The 26,091-nt window shown below is 44.4% G+C and overlaps 1 protein-coding gene across 3 annotated transcripts in view; it reads right to left on the bottom strand.

Moving 5' to 3' along the window:
• The window catches only part of LOC111162134 (glypican 3), a 402,636-nt gene that overhangs the window by 41,029 nt on the left and 335,516 nt on the right, over window positions 1–26,091 (bottom strand). For all 3 annotated transcript variants that reach the window (XM_022526328.1, XM_022526329.1, XM_022526330.1), the window contains one exon: window positions 9,745–9,904. In XM_022526328.1, the coding sequence (XP_022382036.1) occupies window positions 9,745–9,904 (160 nt within the window). The remainder of the gene's footprint in view (window positions 1–9,744; window positions 9,905–26,091) is intronic.

The raw sequence follows: 26,091 nt of genomic DNA, 5'->3' as shown, positions 1-26,091 counted from the left end.
ACTGCTGATGTTTTCCCATCACTTTCTTAAGTCTAGAGTCTAGATGATCAATAATACATCAAGCCCTGCTTTGTCGTTTTTGCTGCTTTCTGCGGTGTAAATATTTCCATCCCAGTCAACCTCAAACTAGTGATGGGATGATGGCGCTTACGGAGGTCTAGAAGCACACCACTGCCCTCACCCCCATTTCAGCTGCTGCTTTGGAGTCTGTTCCACCATTGGCTCCAACGGGAAGGGGGAGCCAAGGCAGAGACACAGACAGCAGGCTACTCCTCCCTACTCAGAGTAGGGTCTGCTGCTCTGCTATTTTTTGCCAATCTGTGAGGAGACAAGCACAGAAATTGGAAGTAACCACTTGGCAATTTTTATAGCAATTTGACAGAGAGATTTTTTAGGTCTGTTGAGTCTCCTAGTTAAAAACTGTGGCTTATATTTTGTAGGCCTTTTTGTGATTTTCTTTCGGTGGCAATTCATTTTTATTATGTTTTACAAAATCACTGGCCCATGACAGATTTAGGAGGAACAGACCCCCCCCTCCTCCCAGTCCTTTCCCCACAGATAACTTGAGATGCACTGGTCTATTCTGGGAGGCCAGGGTCAGAAGTGAGAGAGTGGTGTGGGAGATGGGTGTGGACTGGACAACCTTGATATTGAAAAGTACAGACAGGGGCGCCTGGGTGGCTCAGTGGGTTAAAGCCTCTGCCTTCAGCTCGGGTCATGATCCCAGGGTCCTGGGATCGAGCCCCACATCGGGCTCTCTGCTCTGCAGGAAGCCTGCTTCCCCCCCGCCTCTCTCTGCCTGCCTCTCTGCCTACTTGTGATCTCTGTCTGTCAAATAAATAAAAAAAAATCTTTAAAAAAAAAAAAAGAAAAGTACAGACATTAGGACTAAATGCTCATGGCTGGAGGAGGGGTTGTAGCCCAGTTTGTTTTTCTCACATAGGGGCAGGGAGGCCACAATCCTGCAAGTAATTGGGGAGAGATGAGAACTGGAGTTCTACAGGCTATGATCGACAGAGAGGATGTGGAAAGGAACCGCTCCCTGGAAAAATCTCTGTCATTCCTAAGGATCCATTTGCTTAGGAAAAAAGTTGCAGAAAATCATAACTGGTGACACATGCTCAAATACAACTAGAGAGAATAGCTTCTCCATTTCTCTTTTGTCCCCCCAGCCAGAAAAATGGCCTCATTGGTTTGTTCCACCATCTTGGTTCTCTTTCGCTCTCTTTGCGTGGTTGGAATCATCATCAAACCATAGCATCTCTGAGTTCTTCAGGACCCTGAGAGTCAAGAGCCCATGACGTAGATATCTGCTCACTTTCTGACGTCCCACCCCACCCTCCCCTAGCCAATCTTTCTGAGAGATGGTTATTTAATCTCTAGTCAAATATCTCCAGAGTCAGGAAGCTGACTGTTCCCTAGAACAATCCATGCCACTGAGAAACAACTCAAAGGGTTAGAAAGTTCACCCATTTTTCAGTCAAAAAGATCTGCTTGTAAATTCCACATATTGGTTCCAGATCTACCTTCATCTTCCACACGTAAGACCTCAAAATATTAGAAGACAACGTTCACGCTCCCTAATTCTTTTCTTGTATAGACCGAACATTGCTACTTCTTCTCACTCTCTTTCCACTAAGCCTGTTTGCAGATTCTTCACCATCCTGCTCACTCTCCTCAAGAGGTACGCTAGGCTACAGACAGAGAGCAGCTCACACAGCGTGCCCTGCCTGCCTCACAGGAGCTCCTAATCCCGTATGGACCGGAACAGGGACTGCCTATCTCTCTGCTCACAATTTCAGCTGCTAGAAGTCAAAGGGCTACTTTGAGGAAGCTAATTAAAGAAGCAGGGAGGTTAAGACCTGCCAAATAGGAGGCAAAAGGAAGCAAATGCTGAGAAATAAACACAATATGTGGATAAATGAAATATTTATTGAACACCTACTAAGTGACAGTTACAAGGCAGGGGAGGGGAGCAGAGGTTGGTGACTGGGAGCTGATAAGTGTAAATATACCATGAAAAGGACTTGGCTTTCTACCCTCTGAGGAGCCCATTGTTAGTCACGGACACTACTTTGCTCTGAAGTCCATCCTGAAGTCACTAATGAGATTGCTCCCTGCTCAGGCACCAGAATTTACAGAACAGCCGCTACTGATTTTTATTTATTCGGTAATTATATTACCGATATAATCGGTATACCGATTATAATCAATGATTACCGATATAATCAACGAGCTATAAATTATAAGATTCTGTCTCCACTGATCTCTCATTCTCACCTTAAAGACATAAGCCTTTACCCTCACCCATACCCATTAGGATTGTTTAAAAAAAAAAAAAAGATCAAAAGGCAGTTTTTAAAATTCAGCAAGTATATTTAGAAATGTGAAGAACCATAAGTGCCACGGCTCATTTTACCGGATCATTAAACATCTCTTAGCCATGTGTGTACGTAGGCAGGCACTATAACAAACTTTCTTTTCAAAACAACTAACCAAACTGGAAAAACAAACAAACAAAAAGCCAGAAAAAACCGAACAACTAATCAAACAAAAACTTGCCAGTAACTTCATTCCTACCTGTCATTGCCCCTGCCACAGGCAAATAAGGAGGAGAAAAAGATAACTGGTGACACCTTCTTGCCATAGTAACCAAAGCTAAAGGACGGCATGGTGTGAATTGGGAAGAGCCTTGAGGACATGTGCCTGCATGCAGATGTACGCGCCCGTGTGTGGCATTTCACAGGTATCGTGGGAGGTCGGCAATCGCGAAGCATCTGGTGGTTCCATGCCCCTCCTCCCACCAGAGCAGGACCTCAGCCTGGCTTCGGAGCTGATCTCCGTGTGTGGCCCCCGGGACTGATGGTGGCCCCTGACACCTTCACTTGCTGTCTTGCTCTGCAGGCTCAGAATTCCTCATTACACTGGGCTCCTTGGATTTGGCCCATGCAAAAGACTGTCGCTCAGGGCCACTAAGCAGGTTGAACTGGACACTATGTCTTTCTCTCCTTCTGGGATGGTATTTCCTCCTGCAGGGGAGTACTTCCCAGTTGATGGCATATGGCCCTGCTTTCCCAGATCCCCTGTGGACATTATCTTCCAGGGCTGGCTTCAGCTCACCTGGAGCCTATGGGCTTGCCACCTTTCTGCTCATTCCTCCTGCCATGTTCTACCTGCAAAGTGTTCGCTCTCTCCTTCCCATTTGCTTCTGTCATACTAGATGACCACAACCTAGTTGAGGCAGTCACTAAATTGGCCAACATGGCTTTATCCAGAGAAAATCAGATGTACCATTAGTCAGATTCATATATTCAACCGTTTCCTTTTCATTTGAAATTGATCATAAAGTGTAATACAATGGCTGCAAATCGTTCACACCCCCCCTGACGCCCCCCCCCCCCCCGATTCTTAGAGTTCCATGTGAAGCCCACCGGCAAGTCTAACTACCATAGTGTTACACTTAATAAAAGCCTGTTAGCCTAATGGCCCAGGCAGGAAAGTCTCCCAGGGCAGTAGGCCTAGAAACATCTCACGAGTAATAAGAAACACAGTCCTTAAAGCATCTCAGGTTATGGTAGCTTCACGGAAAGTTTTTTTTACCTTTCCTTACTCTCATCTACCACCAGCTTAGCTGAACTAATTCACTAGGCGACCCTATAGCACGGAGAAGGGCCTTTTCTGGGTACACGTACTGAACACGTACTGAAACTTTTATCACTCGCTCTTAAAGCTCACATCAAAATCTGTCTCTGGGAGCCATGGCAACTGCCCAAAGCTCTGGGGAGAGATGAGATTGGCTGCCTTGTCAGTCTGTGAGCAAGAACCACCTGGTCTGTATCTGAGTGAAGTGCTATTATAGTGAGCTTTGCTTCCTTAGGCTTCCCTATGGCGTTTGTTCTCGAAAAGATCAAGGCATGAAAGCAATTGCTTAGAGCTAAGAGCCAGATAGAATGGAAAAAAAAATCACAGGCCCTTTCTTGACCTTCACCAACTTGTGCACCCTTGCCCTCACTGTCCCACTAACACCAAAGAAAACAAAACTTAACTAGCTGTGATTCTTTCAAGATGTAGGTGACTACCACGGTTGTCACTGTGGTTATTTGCACAACTCAGCAGACATATTTGTCATTGTTCAAATACCTCCTCGCTGGGCTAGAAGCAAGTTAATGAGTAACTAAAAAACGCCATCTTGGGGATGGAAAAGGAGCATATTATAGTGAAAGTTGCTGGCCAGAACACTGGGGACTTAATTTTTCTAATTTTAGCTATAGGCTTTTGGCAACTAAAACTTATAACCCAATGGTACTAAACGATATTAACAATATTACCCCAACTGAGAAACTACTTTTACAGTTTATAAAGCACTTTCATGTCCTTTATCACCTGGGTTTCATTTGACAACTTTTGGAAGTGGGCAAGTCAGGAAATATTTGTTTTAAGGATGTATTTATTTATTTGAGAGAGAGAGCACGAGAAAGCGCATGAGTGGGGGTGAGTGGAAGAGGGAGAGGGAGAGAGAGAATCTCAAGCAGACTCCCCGCCTAGCGCAGAGCCCAACGTGGGTCTCGAACCCAGGACCTCAAGATCATGACCTGAGCCGAAACCCAGAGTCAGATGCTCAACCGACTGAGCCCCAGGTGGCCCTTCCTGAGAACTCTGGGAGTGAGTTACATAGTGAGAAGCAAAGTGTGCAGAGGAAGGAGGCCTATCAAACTATAAAATATACTTTGGGAAAACCGCCGTAATTTATTCCTGGACTTGTGACCAATAGGGTCATATAAATATATTCCTGTATCCACATGTATTTTGATCTCTGAACAGGACTCAACAACCTTCCCATTAAAAAAAAAATCTCCCAGGACATTTCATTCCTCTACAAACTTTCTACTTATTCTTCTGCAGGCTACATGATTTGGTCTAAAATGTTATAATCTTGCAGGTGTCACCCCTGAGAAATAACCCATCACACAGTTCCTCCATTGGTTTTATCCTTCTCACCAAACCAAGTCGTTAATGAATTTACTCATACAAGGTGACTGCCAGCCAGCATTATGAAGGTCTGACTTGACGACTCAGAAGAGGTAAGCTGGCGAAGGGTCCTTCACCTCCCCTACATGGACAGGCTTGCTACGAGTCAGAATATGAATTGATGAGCTAAGAATATGAATGAAAATCATGGGCCGAAAAAAATATTTCCTAAATGTTGTTTTTTTGGTTCTGCTTTGTTTTGTCCTGGCTGGTTTTTTTTTTTTTTTTTTTTTTGCCTCCAGATTGTAAAGTAACAGCAAGGAGGAAATGTTGAGTGTAGAGACTCATGGGGCCCACAGCTGTTGAGTCTTAATGGCTTCGCTCCAGCACCGCGGGGAGGAGGTGACTGGTGGGACAGAGCGGACAGCTGCTTCCCCTCACAACGCCCGGACGCGACAGCACCGAGTGGCAAAAGGGACCTGCCTGGGCCTGGACTTCACCTTCTCCCTGACCCCCAGCCCGGGAACAAGTGCAAGATTTTGTCTCTTTAGTCCTCACACTGACACGGCCAAACTGAAAGTTTCTTGAGGGTGAACCCTTCCACAAGAGACATGTGTTTAAACGCTTAAGAAACATCCATTTGGTTTTAATACTGGCTTGAGATGTGAGCCCGAGATTGTGACTCCTCCTCCTCAGCTCCCCACCAACCGGCTTGAGCTACCCTACTCCCGCGCAGCCACTAGGAATGTGTTTATCTTCTCGGGCCTGTTTCCACTTCTCTCATCCCAAGAACGAGGCTTCCACGGCATCTGTGATCACTTCCGCCAGTCTCTGACCCAGCTTAAGTCAAGATCATCTGCTTTCTCTGACTTGCAGTGCAAAAGACATTAGGCTCTCCAGAATGTTCTGGCTGTACCCACGGACTAGTGAAAGCTGGAGCAAGAACAAGCCCAGGGAGGAAGGGGGTGAGGGAGTGGTGACAGGGACCTTTGAGATGGGTCTTTCATGCTGGATTGCTTTATAAGCATGTTTCGATTGTTTTCAAGAGCAGGTGTGTTTGTGTGTGTGTGTGCGTGCACGCATGTGCACAAATGCATGTGCCTACAAGAGTACATGCACATGTGCATGTGGTTTTCCATGTGGGTGAGAGTGGGGACTTGGCGGAGAGGGGCCAGATGCTTAAGATGCTTAGTCATCATGTCTTGGCTAGGGACACCTGGCCAGAGCTTGCAAAGCTTCTCAGGAATCAGCCCCGGCCAAAGTGCTAGGAGCAGCCGGCTTCCCAAGCAGCTTATGATAAATAAGGGCTTTGACAAGGCCAGTAACTGGGAACCAGGCTGATGGCAGCCCAGCAACAAGACTGTCCATTTACTGCACCAGCTCCAGCGCGGATGGTCTGTCTCTGGAAGGGAGTCTGAACATGGTGCTCAGTGCAAAAGCCTTTTCTAATTCATGGGCTCAGTTCTATCTTTGCAGAAAACACATACCAAGCTAGCGATGCTGAGAAAGCCAGAGAGCTTCCAGAGATCTGGGGATTCATAGTAACAGTCTCCCGGTTGTTATAAATATCTGTAGAGCTCAGTAAGTTGCAAAGCACCTCCACACTCATCAGCATCTTTGATTTCCACAATGCACTGAGGTTGGCAAGGATGCACAGGCCTATCTTACAGCTGGGCAAACTGAGGCTCAGAGCAATATGTGACCCGCTCAAGGTCCCACTGGGAGGAAACGTGCAAACAGTTGGAATCCCAGTGTCCTAACCTACAACGTGGGTGACTGGGCCTTAGGCCTCTTTCCTACTGCCTGCAACACTTAGCTCCCCGTGGGCCAGCTTAGTGGCTTCTTAGATGCTTCAGGTATGAAACCAAAATGCTGCAAGTGCTCAAAAAGAAGGCGGTAAGGGCTGCCAACAAATCACCCAGGGCTCTAATTAACATGACCTGTGATTAGGTGGGTCTTGAGGTGAGCCCTGAGTGTCTGCGATTCTAACAGGCTCCCAGATGATACAGATGTTCCTAGACCACGGATTCCACCTGGAATAGCAAGGCATATCGGGGATATTGCTGAACATTGGCTACCTGGTTTTAACTGCCTTTTATGGGTCTGAAGCGAACATACTAATAAAACAAGCTAATTCTAAGCTACATCTGCAGGCTCTTTGAGCTCCCAGAGGTCAGCAAAGGCAGCAACAGACCCATCATTTTAAGAGTAGATAGCATTTTTTGAGTGCTTCCTAGATGCCAGGCACTGTGCCAAATGCTTTGCATGGATGAGTTGATGATGACGACGACGACGATGATGATGATGATGATGATATTGAATTGCCACAATCTTACATAACCAAGAAAAGTGAAGTAAGAAAGCAGGGGACCTACAAGGTAAGAAGAAAACTCTAAAGAAGATATCCCCGAGACTACAATAGGCACCCTGCCAGGGACTCAAGCCAAATTGATGAACACGATTGCGGATTGCCCACCCTAGCAGGGCCCACGAGCATGGGGTAGTCTCTGTTTCACAAATGGAGAAACTGACTTTTTTTCTTTCTTTCTTTCTTTTTTTTTAGAAACTGACTTTTAAGAAAAGGAAAGGGGCCTGCCCTAGGACACAGGGGAGTTCGAAGCAAAGACGGGAAGAGAGGTGTCCTGCATTTCATCCAGTGCAAAACAAGGGAAGAAGTGAGCCAGGGCAGCCAGCCAGGGTGACTGCTGGTTGGTCATGGTGTACAAGGGTAAAAGGTCTGTTCCGGGACAAAAGGGAGATAAAAAGAGGGTCTGAACCTCCTCTGAGCCTTGTTTTTATTTTTATTTATTTTTTCTAAATTCCCAATTTGTGTTTTGGAGGAAAACTTTGGAAGTTCTGAGTGAGATGGCAGTAAACGCACAGAGTGTTCCAAGTCTGGTTGACTAAGTGGATGTCGATGAATCACCAGAACCAGATGGCATCCACCCAGATTTGGGGTAAAATTGTGTAAGAGCTGACCAAAGTGTAGAGCTTGTCGTTCCAAATAGCTATTGTGCCATGAGCCTGGCGGATTGCCAGTGAGTCTCCTCTCCACGAGAAGCATTTCAAAGGGGATGGAGGGAGCGCCAGGCTGGAAGGATGGCTGAACATGTTACACGAGTGTAACCTATTGGGAGTAAGGCATCATTTTTCCTGTAAATTAAATTAACCACCATTTGTGTAGTGTTTTACAGTTTACAAAGCACTTAGGCTTAATCATGCCTAACTAATTGACTAGCATTCTTTGAGAGGATAAATATGCAACGTGGACAAAGGGAAACCAGTGGATGTAATCTATTTAGGTTTTGAAAAGGCCCTTGACAAGGTCCCCTACCAAACACTGTTGAAAAAAGTTAAGTAGCCATGGAATTGTGGCGTAGCATTTTCAAATGGATAGGGATGGGCTTATGGGCAGGAAAGCGAGAGGAGGGGTAGGTCGGGACATTTTTGGAGAAGGATGAAAAGCAATGTGTCCCAAGGACCGATGCTGGAGCTACTTAATATTTTGGCAACTCATCTGGGCAACCTTTAGATGACTGAAAGCTGTTCTGGGTGGCAAAATGCAAAGCAGAGTTCAGGCTTTTTAGAATTGTCTAGATGAGCAGAGAAAGAAGAATCAGAGTAGGGTTATTCAGAGAGAGGCCTCTGAAATCTCACTGGCCGGTTCTGAATCTTGACTCTGCCCTTAGTGACCGCACGACCTTAAGCAAATTATTCTACCTCTTCCAGCATTAGTTTTCTCATCTGTAAAGTGGGAATAATAACTACCCCTCGGTCACAGTGGAAACAATACAAGACAATGTCGGCAAAGTTCCGGCACGGCGCGTGGAGTCTGGTTAATGTCCAGAGAACGTTGGGTTCTGTTATTTTTCCTTATTATAAGATGCCAGCCTCTGCGTGATCATCTTATGTCCTAGGAATGGAACTTGGGAGCCACGGCAGACTATTTCTTGAAAAGCAGTGGCAGAGTTTGTTTTAGCAATTCAGAGAGGATGGCGGATGTGTGTAGACTGAGATGGTAGGGAAGATTTCGCTCCAGGAAACTAACAATTATGGACCACCCTGTTTGAGCTAGGTACTAGGCTAGATTCTTACAGACTTTCCCTCTTGATGTAATCCTCCAATAGGCCCATGAAGTTGGGGTACTGATCCCCATTTGACGGACGAGGGAGTGAAGACCTAGGAGGAAGGGAGCCAGAATGCAAATACAGGTTTGCTCTACCCCCAAAGCTAGCTTTTTGTCACTGAAGCATACTGAAAATGCAAATTTTAAGTTTTAATTCCAGTAGAGTTAACATACAGTGGAGGGTTGGGTAACATACAGTGGAGGGTTGGAAGAAGGGACGAAAGAGGGGTATCTACACGGAAATACACATGGGCAACGGTATGAAGACAGAAACAAGAGCAGTATGCTTATGCTTCCTTCCGAAGTTACCCCATTGTTGCTGCTCACTGGACCCCCAAGATGGCGTGGCTTTTTATAACTGAGAAGAACCAAGGAATGTCCAACAGGAAACAGGGCTACCTGATTTGGTCAGTTCGTTTTAGACAATAAAAAACAAAAACTGGAAGTTACCTTTTTCATCTACCCAGGTCCAGAGATGGGGAAAACAACAACAACAACAAAAAAGACTACCTGAAAACTCTTCCACCCCCCACCCCAGAGTATAATATTTCCTTGCAGAGTTGATGGCATTGTAGGTAGCGGGGACTTCTGCAAAGTTCAAGTGAACTGGTGTTGAATCGGCTCGGCTGCCAGCCGGCTCGCACACGCACCTGCAAGGAAGCGGAGCTGGTTCCTCACTTTCATTGCCCCGTCCCCGGAGCCCCCGATGCACTCGTCCTCATCGTCGCCGCAGTCGCCGCTTTCCAGCCCTTCCTCGTCAAGGTTTTTATCCAGAACTCTACCTTTGGGCACAGACATGGTTCTCAGGAGCTGAAAGAAATGACCAGAAATGTAGCAGCAATTGAGGGGAGGTCTAAAACAGTGTCAGGAGGCATTATTAAACGTTGAATGAGTTAGCAGAATCTTTAAAAAAAAATTTTCCAATGTAGGTAAGTGTAAACTGCTTGTATTCTTTTTTTTTTTAAGATTTATTTATTTACTTGAAAGGGAGAGAGAGCAAGAGCATGAGGGAGGGGCAGAGAGAAGGGGGGAGAGAGTCCCAAGCAGACTGCGCTAAACGTGGAACCCAGTGGGGCTCGATCTCATGACCCTGAGATCACGACCTGAGCTGAAACCAAGAGTTGGTCACTTAACCAACTGAGCCACCCAGGCATCCCTAGATTCTTTTTTAAAAGAATATTATTTATTTATTTGGTGGGAGGGCAGAGGGAGAGGGAAAAGAAGAGAAGCTTAAGCAGACTCTGCTGAGCCCAGAGCCCAAGGTGGGGCTCGATCCCATGACCCTAAGATCACCATGGCCTGAGCTGAAACCAACCAACTGAGCCACCCAGGCATCCCCACTGCTTATGTTCTTGAGAGTTTTATACTTCTGGAACGTTCCATAGCATTTGACATGATTCTCTACTCCTCCCTGCTACATCTACCACCCAGTAGCTAGTGTGTACTGCATCAGACTTTCCATACTGTGGTATTTAAGTCCCCAAAAGCCTCTGTGGTAGGAAACCTCAATGATGAGAAACTTAAGATGTGACCAACAAAACATATTTATAGGCTGAGGGGACACCAAGGTCAGAAAACATCCCTATGGGAGCCTCCTACAATGGTATTTCCATTGAATTCAAACAACAAATGCTTCCCACCAGATGAAGAGACCAGCAGTGGCATTTTACACACATTTTAAATACATACTTATGATTAATGGCCAACATGCCATGCCATGACCACTAGGAAAACTTTGAAAATCTCTCCCTCTTTCACAATTTCCATAAGGTGGTTTGAAATTCATGTTGCTTTATTGTATATAATAAGCCTACTAAGAGTCCTGTCCATTTTTTCCCTCAGTGTCTGGCTTTTCAGTTACATAGTCAATGCCTTTTTTTTTTTTAAGATTTCATTTATTTATTTCAGTGAGACAGCGAGAGAGGGAACATATGCAGGGAGAGCTAGGGAGGGAAGCAAGCTCCTTGCTGAGCAGACCCTGATGCGGGGCTGGATCCCAGGATGCTGGGATCATGACCAAAGCCGAAGGCAGACGCTTAACCTACTGAGCCACCCAGGTGCCCTCCCAATGCCTTTTTAATTGTACAGTGACTCCCACCTCTCTCCCCCAAATCTCTCCACTGACCCAGAAGCCCAGCTCACAGCACAGTCTCTGAGGGCAGTTCTCAGACCCCATGAATTTCCCCTGCCATCTCTCACCACGGCTGCATTCCAGGGTCCTCTATCCCTGCCCTACCACTCATTTACAGCCCAAAAAGTGGGGCTCCCCTCGTACTTCTAAAAAACAGCCAACACGAGATGCTGGATCTACCACAAGTGAGATTTCTGTGATTACACAAGAGGTATCCAGGAAAAAAAATGCGTATATGGACACATCTTGGTTTCTATGGTTTCCATTATCCATGTTCATTGTCACTGCAAAGTATACTTTCATGTTCTCCACCTGTGATTTAGCTCCTACCCCAAGATCTACTTGGAACAGGCTATATACCATAGAGAAATGTGGCCATGGGTTTGTTTCTTTTTTCAAGCAAAGAAAGAAAAGTCCAGCAACCTCTAATGGTGTTGGCCAAGCCACCTATCTAGTACCTAGTATCCCATCTAGTACCATCTCCACCCTGCTGCTCTAATGTATCCCCCCCCAACCCTCCCCACCCCAACTCATCATACACATCTAAATGTATAACATAAGGGCACCTGGGTGGCTCAGTCAGGGAAGCGTCTGCCTTCGGCGCAGGTCAGGATCTCAGGGTCCTGGAATCAAGCTCGTGTTGGACTCCCTGCTCATTGGGAAACCTGCTTCTCCCTCTCCTTCTGCTCTTCCCCCTTGCTGTTCTCTCTCTCTCAAAAAAAAAAAATGAATAAATAAAATCTTTAAAAAATAAATGTATTAGGTGGCTCAGTTGGTTGTGTCTGCCTTCAGCTCAGGTCATGATCCCAAGGTCCTGGGATCGAGTCCTGCATCAGGCTCCTTGATCAGCAGGGAGCCTGATGCTCCCCCTTCCCCCTGCCCCTCCCCCCTGCCTGTAAGCTCTTGAGCTCTCTCCCTGTGTCAAATAAATACATAAAAGCTTAAAAAAATGTATAATATAGATGCCTAGGCTAGGATCAGCTAGCCTAGTGATTTCTCAACTTTTTGGTCTCAGGGACCCTTTATACTCTTGTTCATAATCCCAGAGAACTTCTGTTTATACAAGTCATATCTATTGACATTTCCCGTCTTAGAAATTATAACTGAGAAATGTAAAAAATATTTAATAACTAGTTTAAACAGTAATAAACCCATGATGTGTTAACATAAATAAAATTTTCTAATGGAAACGAAATATATTTTTCCCCGACATAGAATAGTTAGAAGGAAGGGCAGCATTGTTTTACATTTTTGCAAATCTCTTTAAATTCCGTCTTAATATGGTAGCCAGACTATCATATCTGCTTCTCCATCCAATCTGTTGTTACATGTTGTTTTGATTGGAATATTTGTACAAATGCCAGTGTCTCACAGATATGTAGTGGGAAAAAGAGGAAAGTGTTTGAGTAGCCTTTCCAGATAACTGTGGATGTTTTTCAGTGATACTTCATAAAAACAACAAGTGGGAAAAGTTAGTTGCAGCGTGGAATATGAAAACCACATGAATCAATGTTTCGTGTTCTGTTACGTTCAAATCCATTGGTGTGTTCTGAACTTTGGGACTTTTACCCATTTTGTATCATCATATATGGGTCATCCAAAAATTGGTTCACTGAGCTGTGCAGCTCTTCCAAATGTCAATGCCTTTCATTATATGATACATTCAAAAAACCCACATTCATTAATTACTTCACCTCCAACCTCATTAGGAAAAGTCTATTGGGAAGCTCTCAAGCTCATGGTGGCAGATAAAGTTTTCCAAAATTTTTATTTTCTCTTGAAAGTTTAAATTTTATCATTGGCAACAAATCCTATCAGCTTTTCCTTTAACTGATGGGCTCTCTTTGTTCCTTTCAAAGAAAATGTCTAGCAAATGCTCAAGGTTGGGTAGCCACATTTGTCAGTCATTATTTCAAACAAAAATAGCGTTGCCTGAAAATGAGGCCAGTTTAGCTCATAGCTCAAATAATCGTACAAGTGCTTTTCCTTGACACGCACATTTATATGGTTTGCAGCAGAAACACCTCATGTGTACTTCACAGAATATTGTTTTTAAGATGTATTTATTTATTTTAGAGAGAGAGGAGGAGGAGAGAGCCTGAGCAGGAAGGGCAGAGGGAGAGAGAGAGATTCTCAAGAAGACTCCACACCCAGCGGGGAGCCCAACGCGGGGCTCGATCCCAGTACCCCGAGATCATGACCTGAGCCGAAACCAAGTCAGACACTTAACTGACTGGCCCACCCAGGGGCCCCATACGCACAGAATATATTTTTTTAAATATTTTATTTATTTATTTAACAGAGAGCGGGATCACAAGTAGGCAGAGAGGCAGGCAGAGAGAGAGGGAGAAGCAGGCTCCCTGCTGAGCAGAGAGCTCGATGCGGGGCTCGATCCCAGGACCCTGGGATCATGACCCGAGCCAAAGGCAAAGGCTCAACCCACTGAGCCACCCAGGCGCCCCCAGAATATTTTTTTAAAGGACACTCAGGACTTACAGTTTAATCAACTAGCCATTTTTACTGTTTCAGCCATAACTCTCTCTCTCTTTTTTTTAAAGTAATCTCTATGCCCACCACGGAGTTCAAACTCATGATCTCAAGATCAAGTATTGCGTGCTCCACTACCTGAGCTAGCCAGATGCCCCAGCCATGAAAAAAAAAATTTAATGGCCAGCCGTGATATCCTCAAGTGAAATTGCCTTTTAGTTTCCCGCAGCTGTGTGACACTTGTACTCACCATTGGTGCCAATATCCACCCAGTGAAAAAGGCAAAATAACACCTTGGTCCTGTTGTGCAAGTAATTTTGAACGTGTGCCTCCCGAGGCTTCTTGGAGCACCAGGGTTCACAAAACCAATCTAGGCTAAATTCTCACTTAGGTTTGACTGACTACCATTTACCATTATTTTATGTGAGAAAATTGCTTTTGACATCAGCATTTTTAGGTTAATTTTCAAAAGTACGTCCTTAATGTGTGTCACAGAGTACCTGAGTAAGAACTGTTCCCTTCAGGGGAACTCGCGGTTAGATGGAGATGAGAGAACTTGCCAATCCTCAAGCATGTCTCCTATGTGTGCCTGTCATCAGTCCCATCGGCAAACGTTAATTGAGCACCTAATATGAGCTGTTTTCATTGCCGTCTGTTGAAAGCACGCCATCCTTCCAAGCCAAGTTCAAATGCCACTTCCTTAAGAAAGCCTTCCTGCTATAGACTGTCTTTATGGCCTGCCCTCTCTTTCTTCCATTGCTGCTTCCTTTGTCTGTACCTACTAAATAGCGCTCTATGTATGCAACCTGGCACTGTTGAGCGGACGTCTGACTGCGCTCTACCGTTAGACTGTGAGCTGCCCAGGGGCGGAGTCTTCTTTGTCTTTGAACCTCACGGCATTTAAGACAGTGTCTGGCACACAGTAGGCACTCAATAAATGGGCTGTTAAATGGAAGCAAAATAAAGTGGCATGGTATCTTTAATTCTTTCAAAGCTACTGCCATAATGTCATGAAAATGCGAAAGCCGGAGCACAGATTAATGACACAAGAACATGTGAATGAGGAGCTAAAAGCTTTTGGACAGCCCTGCTGAAGATCGATAGCTAATCTTTGAGAGGCCATTTTCTAACCTTGATTATGATGCCCCCGGTATCCTCTGGTAGTTCTTCTTCTTCTTTTTTTTTTTTTTTTTCAATTACAATTAAAAAAAAAAAAAAACCCGACTTTAAAACACTGCCAGCAAGATTACTTCTTGAGGCTTAAATGGCTCCCTTTTGGAGACGACTTTGACATTGAAGGATTATCTGCCGATGAGCCTCACCCGCACACATTGACAAAACAAATCCAAACCTAGAAAACCATTGTTAAGGCAAAAGTCCTAAAGAAGGGTCTGAAGCCTCAGAGTGTTGAAAGAAGGGTGATGTGTCAGAGATGGGGAACTGCCAGTGAGAACTGTGGATTTAGTACTGCCCGGAATTTGGCACCAAAATCAAATCAGCTAATTACGGTTCACGTTATTGACCTTTTTGTTCCCTCTCTGGCTCTTTACAATGTCTTCCAGACGGCACACTCACTTTGTAAAAAGAAAGTTATGAGGGCCTTGCCCACAAATCAGCTAACTTTCGGTGTCTAATGCTTTTGATTAACTGTTCACCGTTTTCAAAGGACACTATCCTGTGAGTCTTTTAAAAGCCAAGGGGCAGCATAATGATTATCAGGGTAAACTATCTTATCAAAACACAGGTCTGATTATTTCACTCCCCTCCCCCAGTCATCATTCCATAAGCCCGACATTTCTGCTACACCTCGTTTGGCAGGCCTTAGCAAGAAGCGCACAGGCCTTTTTTCACAGCCAACTTTTTCTATAGCTCCTAGCCTCCTTGCAACTCAGGTTGAAATGCATGAGACTATCACAATTGCTTAAATATATAATCCATTTTTATTTTATAATCTAATATTTTTAAAAAGACTTTATTTATTTATTTGACAGAGAGACAGAGATCACAAGTAGGCAGAGAGGCAGGCAGAGAGAGAGAAAGGGAAGCAGGCTCCCTACCGAGCAGAGAGCCCAATGTGGGGCTCGATCCCAGGACCCTGAGATCATGACCTGAGCCAAAGACAGAGGCTTAACCCACTGAGTCACCCAGGCACCCCTATAATCTAATATTTTAATTACATAAGTATTAGTATAATACAGAAAGGTGAAAGGAAAGAGAAGGGAAAATCCCCAATTCCCAACCTCTAATACACCACCTTTGTGTTTTCAAAGGAAGGCTTCTTCCTAATGCCTGTTTTTTTTTGTTTTTTTGTTTTTTTGTTTCCCATTGGTGAATTTGGATTTGAGAATCAGACTGACTTAGGGTTAGAATCCTGATTTCCCCCTTTATTAGCATTTCCCCCACTTATTAACTTTGCTGCTTATTCTCCCTAACCCTCAGTGTCCTCATCTGTGAAATGAGGAAAATAATGCCTGTCTCAGAGAATTATTGTGATGCTTTAAATGTGATAAAACACCTGCACGGTGCTTTTAAGGAATCTACCGAAATTCACTTAATGGTGCTCTAGCTCTGAGTACTGGCATCACTTCCAGTTCTTTCATTCTTATAAATAATGATGAAGCATCAGGAGCATTCACATAACTTTTTCCATATTCTGGGTTATTTCCTTAGTTTCTCATCAATAGGATTCTTGGGCCAAAAGGCATATACTTTTTTTTTTCAAAGATTTTTTTTTTTTTTTTGACAGAGATCACAAGTAGCCAGAGAGGCAGGCAGAGAGAGAGGGGGAAGCAGGCTCCCTGCTGAGAGAGATGTGAGAGAGAGGGCCCGATGTGATGCGGGGGCTCAATCCCAGGACCCTGAGATCATGACCTGAGGCGAAGGCAGACGCTTAACCCATTGAGCCACCCAGGCGCCCCGGGCATATACATTCTTTTAGGGGTGCCTGGCTGGCTTCATCAGTAGAGTGTGTGACTCCTGATCTTGGGGTCATGAGTTTAAGGCCCATGTCATGCTAGAGATTACTTTAAAAAAAATAAGGAAAAGGATGTGTACTTTTTTATACACCATGGGAATGAGTCTTTAATGTTCTTAAGAATCCCCCTGGATGCTTGTTAAAAACTCAGACTCCCAGGCCCCATCCACAGAGCTCCTAATTTAGTAGTAGGCCTGAGGTGGGGCACAGACCTTCATTTTTGACTAGACTGGTCTCCTGCCATCTTGCCACAAGGGAACCCCAGTTCCCACTTAAAGAAAGGCTGTTCCAGTGTCACTCTACTTCCCAGAAATCGTCTGAGATCATGTTTGGTAAAGAGTCCCCTCAGCCTCGTGTGTGCTTGAATTCCTCGATACGTGCTCTTCAAACCATTATTTCTTTAAAGTACATTCAATCCAATGATTTCCTTTTCGCTTAAGTATGGACATCATGACCTATCTGTCTTTGTCATTAATGAACATACCCCTTGTGTAAAGGTGAGTGACTTTGTTTGATTAGAAAGTGAAATATTTAAAGTTAGCTTTGGAACAGGTACCCAGGACTGTGTGATAAAAGGAACTAAAAAGCCTGGAATAATTACTTAAGAAAATTAGAACCACAGTGTAAGGGGGGGAAAAAGGAGGGGGCTTCCTAGAATATAGCAATTTCATGTTCTTAAAACCATAACCAGGATACCAAAAGAACACCATGGCACGGGTCGATGTGATTTGACCAAAGCTCTTTTCATGCCTGGTTGGCGGGAGAACTAAGATCAAAGAACATACTTGTTGTTCTTAGGGGGATCAAATATGCTGAAATTAGGCCAGCGAGAGCAGCAACTCTTGATCTGTCTACATGGTATAAATAACATGCCTCTTGAAATTATCTTGATTGCAAAGAGATGAACCTGAGCAGCCACACACTGTGTTAGGACTCAACATATGTTCTCTAAAGGAATCCTCAACTCCTTACTACCGGTTTGTGTAACGAGGAAGACTGCCATCCCTCTCTCCCCCATCAAGGGAGGACACTGAGCCTCAGAGAGAGGGCATAACTTGACCAAGTCCCAGAGTAAGAGTTGGAGGCCTCATTAAAAATAAGGGCTTCTGTTTCTAAGCCCAGAGCTCTTAAAACAACAACAACACATGCGGTGTTAAGTAAAGACATCAACTAATGGGACCTTCATTTCACATTCTTGCCATCCGAACTGGCTTTACCTGAGATGATAGTTTCTAGTTCATTCCCACCTTCACAGATGCTGGCTGTGAACAACAGCTTGTTGGGTGAGCTTTTTGTTATTGGGTGGGAGACCCAGGGAGGGGAGAGATAATGGCACTGGATGCCTCCCACTTGCTTTTCCCAGCCTTGCCATCTACTGTGCCTTAAATAACCAAACCATCTCATCACAAACAGGTTTGTTTTGAAAAGCTTCAGACAGCTGGTTAGAATAGAATGAAAAATTCCATGACTGCTGCTACATGGCTAAGAGTTTTCTTGACTTTAAGCTCTTGAGCTTTTTAAAAATAAAAGATCAGAAACAAAATAGAGAACTGCAAATATGGGGCTTGGTACATAGTTGGAGGCTTTAGCTGGTCTTGTCTCCTTGGGCCACTCACATACCTCTCTCTGGGCCGTTTTTCAATATCTGGAATCCAGGTTACATTTTAAAGCTATTAAGCTGGGCTTACAAAACTTATTTTGAACGATTTGGATGCTCGGCTTTATACAACCTGCAAGGAATGCTTTGGGGGGCCCAGATTTCCATGTCCACAGCAATGTAAACACATGCTTTACTGTTTGCATTCGAGTAGCATAAGCTAATGGGAAACAAATGCCATGATCCCAACGTTTATACGTCGTGCACATCCACAAAACTGAGGGCACGTGACCTCTGTTTTGTGTGCATGCTTTCTTTGAACAAATGCACCAAGCCACAGCCACAACTAATTGGAAACAATTGCAAGTCCACACATTTGAGATGAAGCCAGAACCCCAACGCGTAGGGCTAGAATTAATGGCTGTATCTGCACTTCACACATTGGAGAGGCAATAAAGTCACGCAGTTAAGAGCGTGAGCTTTGGAATCTGACCAGCATGGATTTGAATTGCCACTTCGCCTACTTAGGAGCTGTGTTACTTCGGGCAAGTTATGTAGTCTCTCTGAACTTCAGTTTTCTTACTTGTAAAACGGAGGAGAATGCTAGTCACTCACCTTTCAGAGTCCCGTGTGGCATCCTGTCACAGAACTTTCCACGGTTTCTAAGGAGAAATTCCCCTGTTGCACCTCCACTAGACTAACAGAAGGGATAATGGTCTGCTTTGATGACCAGTGTGTATACAACGCAGTGTTTGGTACAAAGTAAATACTCGAAAAATATTCCGTAAATGGAAAAGTGAACAAATAAAGAGATGATGGTGTAGAAGGTGTTTAGCACGTTGCTTGGCGAGATAGCAAGTTCTCGAACATGTTAACTCTGTGGCTGAGGCTAAGAACAATCTTGAAGAGGAAGGCGAGGAGAAGGAGCAGCAGTAGCAGTCCCAGAAGCAGACCCGAAAAGCTTATTCCAAAAGCCTTGTAAGGCAGAAGAAGTAACACTCCATGGCCAGACATGGAGGTACCGGAAAGAAGGCTAGGTGGAAGTTGGTTTTTTTTGTTTTGTTTTGTTTTTAAAGATTTATTTATTTATTTATTTGACAGAGAGCTCACAAGCAGGCAGAGAGGCAGGCAGAGAGAGAGAGAGAGGGAAGCAGGCTCCCCGCTGAGCAGAGAGCCCGATGCGGGACTCGATCCCAGGACCCTGGGATCATGACCCAAGCCGAAGGCAGAAGCTTTAACCCACTGAGCCACCCAGGCGCCCTGGGTGGAAGTTTTTTAAGAGTCTGAGGAAACCCTTGTATATGAGCACCGCATGCTAACCGATTGCACCTCCAGAGCTCCGTGAGGAAACCCATCTGGATGCTCCCAGTAATACAAGGGTCTGTGCACTAAGGGGGCACACAGAGGCGTTAGCGACAAAGAGTGAACGGCCCCGCTAGAGGCTGGGCTTCCTAACAGAATCAGTGAGAAGGCCACCCACACCCAGAGCTGCTCTTGTCTGGGCACGGCGTCCACGTCTGCCTCTTATTCACAGCACACGCTTTCTCTACCACTCCAGCTCCCCTGATTTTTACTTTATGTTTGTTAACGCCGCGCCGCAAGCAGTGTAAGTAAATCCTCCCAGTGGCATAAATGTCTAGCCAGTGAAATAAGCCAGGAAGTAAAAGAAGCAAACTGGAGACACAATGAAAACTATTTTGGCTGGAGCAGCGCCTGGGTGGCTCCGTCGGTGAAGTGTCTGCCTTCGGCTCAGCTCATGATCTCAGGGTCCTGGGATCAAGTCCCACGTCGGGTTCCCTGCTCAGCGGGGAGTCTGCTTCTCCCCCACCCTTCCTCCCTGCCCCTGTGCTCTTTCTCTCTCTTGCTCAAACAATTAACATCTTTAAAAAAAAAAAACCCAAACCAAAATTATATCACTGGAGCTCCCTGTCTGTGGTAGAAATGGTTCTCTGCAGTTTTAGGAAGATGTCCACCGCTTTAAAATAAAAACATTTATGATACTATTACCAATAGCTTAGACCCATACAGAGTTTTTTTTTTTTTTTTTCTTTTTTAAGAGGAAGTATAACCCAGTGGTTAAAAGCTCATACTGGAGAGTCGGGAAACTTGATTTCAAATCCAGACTCTCTCATTTACTAGCTTTGTCGCTATAAACCAGTTGTTCTTTAACCCCTCAGGGCCTTATGCTTCCCCTCCGTAAAGTGGGTGTGATAATACCCATGCCCACCTCCCTTGGGACATTGCTGTGGGGATTAAATGAGGTAATTCACGTAAGGTGCTGAGTTTAGTACCTGGCACAGAGAAAGTGTTCGCACAATGGTATACATTAAAACCTACACATTTCTCAAATCTGAATCTCTAAAGGGGACGAATTTGGAATTGTTGGTATTAGTTGACAGTTACAGCTGGGTAGGGCTCATTCTGGGGAACACTAGAGGCCCTCAAAAAATCTTAATATGTCACTACAATCAGCATTTTATTATTTTTATAATTAAAAGTACTTTCCTATCTGTTTTCTCAGGTGATCCATCCAGGACCCCTGTGAGGCACCCGAGCAAGAATTATCGGCTTCATTTTACAAATCTGGGAATTGTTGCAGAGAGAGAGGTGAGATGATGTACCCACTTTTACCACAACAACTATTTAAGAGTAGCTACTGTAGGGGCGCCTGGGTGGCTCAGTGGGTTAAGCCTCTGCCTTCGGCTCAGGTCATGATTTCGGGGTCTTGGGATTGAGCCCTGCATCGAGTTCTCTGCTCAGTGGGGAGCCTGCTTCTCCCTCTGCCTGCCTCTCTGCCTACTTGTGATCTCTCCCTCTCTGTCAAATAAATAAAATCTTTAACAACAACAAAAAAGGGTAGCTACCGTAAGGCTGGTAGGATTTGGAGAGGGGTCAGAGATGAGAGCGTCTGTACGCCATTATTAACAGGGAAAGGACATGGTCCTGGGCCACATACCGTGCCTGAGACATTGTAGGTACTCAGGAAATGCTCAATAACCGAAAGAATGAATAAACCAATGGGTTAACAAAATAAATAAACAATTGCTTCACCAACTTATGCTTTCTCCTAGTACTCCATCTCTGCAGCCCCGATCTGATCTGCCATCGCTATTGCTCTGTTCTGGAAATGCCTGTTTACTGTCAGGGAGCCCTTGGGATACACTGAGGCTAGACAGACATACAGATAGTCTAAGTGACCGACTACTAGCCTTCACTTCATTAGAACAACCAGGAGAGGCAGGTCCCACATTCTGCCCCCGTGGATGGAGCCTCCTCCGCTGATAAATTGAGCTGAAGTCAGGGCACCTGGCCGGCTCAGTCATGGTGCGGGTGACCCTTAATCTCAGGCTCATGAGTTTGAGCCCCACATTGTGCGTGGAGCCTACTTAAAAAAAAAAGTGGGGTGAAGTCAAAGAGGAGGGAAGAAAATTGATCTTTTAAAGCAAATGAACCAACTAACCCAAAGGGATTGGCCAACCATGCCCTAAGTGACTGGATGGGGTTACCAAGGCCACCCAGCGAGCCTCTTCCAATCCTCGGTAGATCTTCTGTTTGCTAGATTAGTGAGCCCGTATGTGTTCTTTCTGGACCCTGTAATGCTTTCCTTTAAGGTCTCCAACTGTAGCAAACTAAATCTCAGGTTAAGGAGCCAAAAGTCCCACGAAGTAGGATTCCAGTGATAAGGCTGGCGTCAAGGAGGGCCTAGACCAGAGAAGGGGGCCAGCTCAGGCCTACGTGGCAGGTGTGGTGGCAGCAAAACACAGATGTAATAGGGTGTCCCTATAGGCCACCAAGTCCAATTTCCCTCCCAAAGCAGCTGACTTCGGCTACCACCACTGTTAAAGATTAGTAACTTGTTGTCCCTATGAGTTTTAAGTCACCATGAAAAGCCACAAGGACAAAATAGAACTGTTTCTGTAAGGAAACCATACTTACAAGACATCTGTGAAACCCCCCCTTTCCCCAGCCCTGCTTGGTTTGCAAAGGAATTGCCTCAGCCAGCCAGAGGGCAAGGGTCCCAGGATGAGGGTGTACTGAGATACTATGTTTTTCCTCAGGGAGCTGAGGTTACACGGGCATGGTCTGAGCTTTTCCTATTGTCCTAATGTATAAATCTGATTCATTCCAAACAGACATCTTGTGGTTATACTTTTGGGAAATGAAAATTCTTGCCTCTAAAAATAACCTCTGTATATGAACCACACAGTTAGCCATGGCATCAAGCACAGAGCTTGAAGAATCAACCTCAATGACTGGAGAACGATGGTTCATTCTACTTCTGGAAGGCCTCTGGCCTACTGAGGATCACTGAGATACCTCTAGTTTTCCTGTCAAAAGTTTCTTCTTTAAGGGACACCTGGGTGGCTCAGTTGGTTGGGCAGCTGCCTTCGGCTCAGGTCATGATCCCGGCGTCCTGGGATCGAGTCCCGCATCGGGCTCCTTGCTCGGCGGGGAGCCTGCTTCTCCCTCTGCCTCTGCCTGCCATTCTGTCTGCCTGTGCTCGCTCTCTCTCCATCTCTCTCTGACAAATAAATAAAATCTTAAAAAAAAAAAAGTTTCTTCCTTTAAAGACTAGGTCTAGGTAAGGATTTAAAAATAGGTTTACAGTGGAAACAGTTTTCCTATTGTGGTATACTATTTGAAAAATACAAGCTTTGAAATAGGTTGCAGATAATTATGGCAAAATTGTATTATTCTGAAGTATAATAAATGAACTGGTATGTCTGATATAAATAAATTAGCTGAGACTTGATAAAAAACTATATTTTCAGTTTCTAGTTATTATTTCCTTGGAGGTCGAGAGCTTCAAACCTTCCCTTTTCTAAGTATTAGGCTACAGCATTTTAAGAGGGAAATGGGCTCCCATAGAAAACATGAATAAAATTATAATAATATTCTTATTTAATCACATACTTTGAAAGGTTGAAATAAAAGAAGCAAAAGAATGGTGCTCTTACATACTTTTTAGCCTTATTCCTCAAGCAAAGATGAACTTAAAAAATGCTTGCGGGGAGGGGGCACCTGGGTGGCGGTTGGTCATGGTTCTGATCTCAGGGTCCTTCTCCCTCTCCCTCTGCCTCTTCCCCTCTGCTCATGCTCTGTCTCTGTCTCTCCCTCACTCTCAAACAAATAAATCAATAAATAACATCTTTTTTTAAAAAAGAGAAATGCTTGGGTAATTCTTTCAAATATGAAAAGTTGGGATGTGTTCTAAAACAGTGCTTCATTGGGTAAACACAGCTGCTAGAAGATGCTAGAACAATTGGCTCTTTCTGGATCCACCATCTATAGGTTTTGTAACACTTTGGTCACAGAAGGTGAGTAGGGCTTTGGAATTTTATGAGGGCCTTAGACAACCCTTGTTACACACTGCAGCTACTAAATGATTAAGTACTTCCTTATCGGGGTGTAGTTTGCCTTTCTGTACTGCGAGTAGTTTGAACATACTGGTCAAGCAGGGAACAATGGAATGTGACATGGCAATAGCAAAAGAACTTGAGCCCTACTTTTTGGTAATTGCTTAAGATAGGGTTTGTTTATTTATTTATTTATTTATTTGTTTATTTATTTATTTATTTATTATTTTAGTGAGAGAGAGCAAGTCTGTGCAAACAGGGGGAGGGGCAGACAGAATCTTAAGCAGGCTCCATGCCCAACACAGAGCCCAGCATGGGCCTCAGTTTTACAAGGCTGAGCCCACAGCCTGAGCCAATATCAAGAATTCAAAGCCCAACTGACTGAGACAGCCAGGCACCCTTAGGATACGGTTTTAAAGGAAATCACCGAATGTTATAGTTCAACTCAAACTTGGCCATTAACACTTTGAATCTATTCACTACCTTGTTACACTCCTGTATTTGGTGAGATGGTCTTTTAACAAAAAAAAAACACATTTTATATTTACTTATTATTGATAGTAGTGATCCCAACATCAGTAATTGAGAGATCCTTCTTCTAATGTGAGCTATATAAGGCAATTCTACATTCAGAAATTCTAGTTGCAGAGTTTTCTGCTGGGTTGATTGTATGGGCTTACAAAATAATTTCTACTTAGCATTTGGCTAAACTATCCTTCTAACTCACACTTTATCCCTTAAGTAAAGCACTCACTAAATTCAGTGTATCTGCATACTTGCCATTTTGTAGCATATCTTAATTTCACTTCTCTGAAAAAAGCAGAGTTGGACTCTAGTAAAGACACAATCACTTCCATTCCCATCTGGGTCTCTGTCATCATTGCTTCTCATTCTTGAGTTCCAAACCCTATCAAGCATTTCTCCTGTTGGCTCTGTCTAGGAATCCATTCCTCAGACAGGCCCCTTGTTTTTCCTAAGAAGCTTACTAGAATTTAACCACAAAGTCTGGAAAGAGCATCATGGAACCAAGTCCAGCTAATTTGTACTCAGTGCCAGACAGAGCTTGATCCTGTGCTATTTTGGCGAGATTATGATGAATTATTTTCTCTGTTAGTTCTCTTTGGTGGATGGGGTACATATTTTGCTTACTCCGGGGACTGAAGTGCTTGGCTGGCTGTCTTACCTGGACTCCTTCCCTATCCCACAAAACTATTGGGTGATGATAGTAGTGATAGAGTTGCAGAAATAAGAGAGCATAAGTGTGGGAGAGAAAACAGACAGTTTATAACAGACTGTGGCCAACACACATTTATGGTCCCACCTTTCTTTGTTTCTCTTCACTGAGCTTAGTAGGTAAGAATGTCTTGACCAGTTCTAACATGGGCTTCTCCACCATCCTCTGGGATTCCTTTTAGTCACAGCTAACATTTTGTTAATCGTTTCTCTCTTCCACAATGTTTAACCTCTTTTGATATACCGGGTAATATGCATACATTTTGAATGTCATGTTGTGTCAGCATACCTCTGGACACAGCCATGGTTGATTTTCATCTTTGGAGAAATCAGCTTGTGTGTCCTAGTTGGATACAACCGGGAAGGAGATGGTTGGGAAGCAGAGAACTCACCTCCCACAGAATGGTGTCCAGTATGAGAAATGGAGGTTTTAGATGTCTTGAGGACCCAGAAGTACTCAGCATTATATTCAACATGTTATTAAGTGATTTAAGTCACAGACTTGGAATGGTGAATGAGTTAGAAAGGGCCTACAAGGTGATATGCTCCAATGGCTCCATTTTACAAACGAGCACAGCAACCCCACAAAGGCAAGAGTTGGTAGAACTCTTCACCCCTCTCAGTGCCCCAAGTAACACTGGCTTTCTGCCTAACCCTTGGTGATATCATAGGAGAATCAGCTGAGAGCAGGTAAGATAAGAAAGAGACAAAGGGACTTGAGAGTCACAAATAAGCCTTTAGGTCCAGAAGGTGGGCAGTGAGGTTCTTCTTCCTGGGTCCTCAGCCAAACCTGGTCAAATCACAGGCTAGGAAGAGGACAACATGGCCCCTGGGAGATGTGGCAGTCAACTTCCAGGTTGACACGGGTAAGTGGAAGTGAAAAAACATGGAGCTTGTCCTTAAGAAATATATAATTCATAAGGAGTTCCTCTCTAGAAGGTGTGGGAAAGTAGGGGAATAATATCTCCCAAAGTCCTCATCTCATCCACTTGTTTAAGTAATTAATTTTTTAAAATTTTTTTATTCATTTATTTGATAGAGAGAGACAGCTAGAGAGGGAACACAAGTAGGGGAAGTGGGAGGGGGAGAAGCAGGCTCCCCGCTGAGCAGGGAGCCAGATGTGAGGCTCGATCCCAAGACCCTGGGATCATGACCTGAGCCAAAGGCAGATGCTTAACCCATTGAGCCACCCTGGCACCCCTTAAGTAATTAATTTTA

This window comes from Enhydra lutris, unplaced genomic scaffold (assembly GCF_002288905.1).
Source record: "Enhydra lutris kenyoni isolate GAN:26980312 unplaced genomic scaffold, ASM228890v2 scaffoldscaffold89, whole genome shotgun sequence".
In the NCBI taxonomy this organism is placed as follows: Eukaryota; Metazoa; Chordata; class Mammalia; order Carnivora; family Mustelidae; genus Enhydra; species Enhydra lutris.
This window is presented reverse-complemented; position numbering and strand designations above follow the sequence as displayed.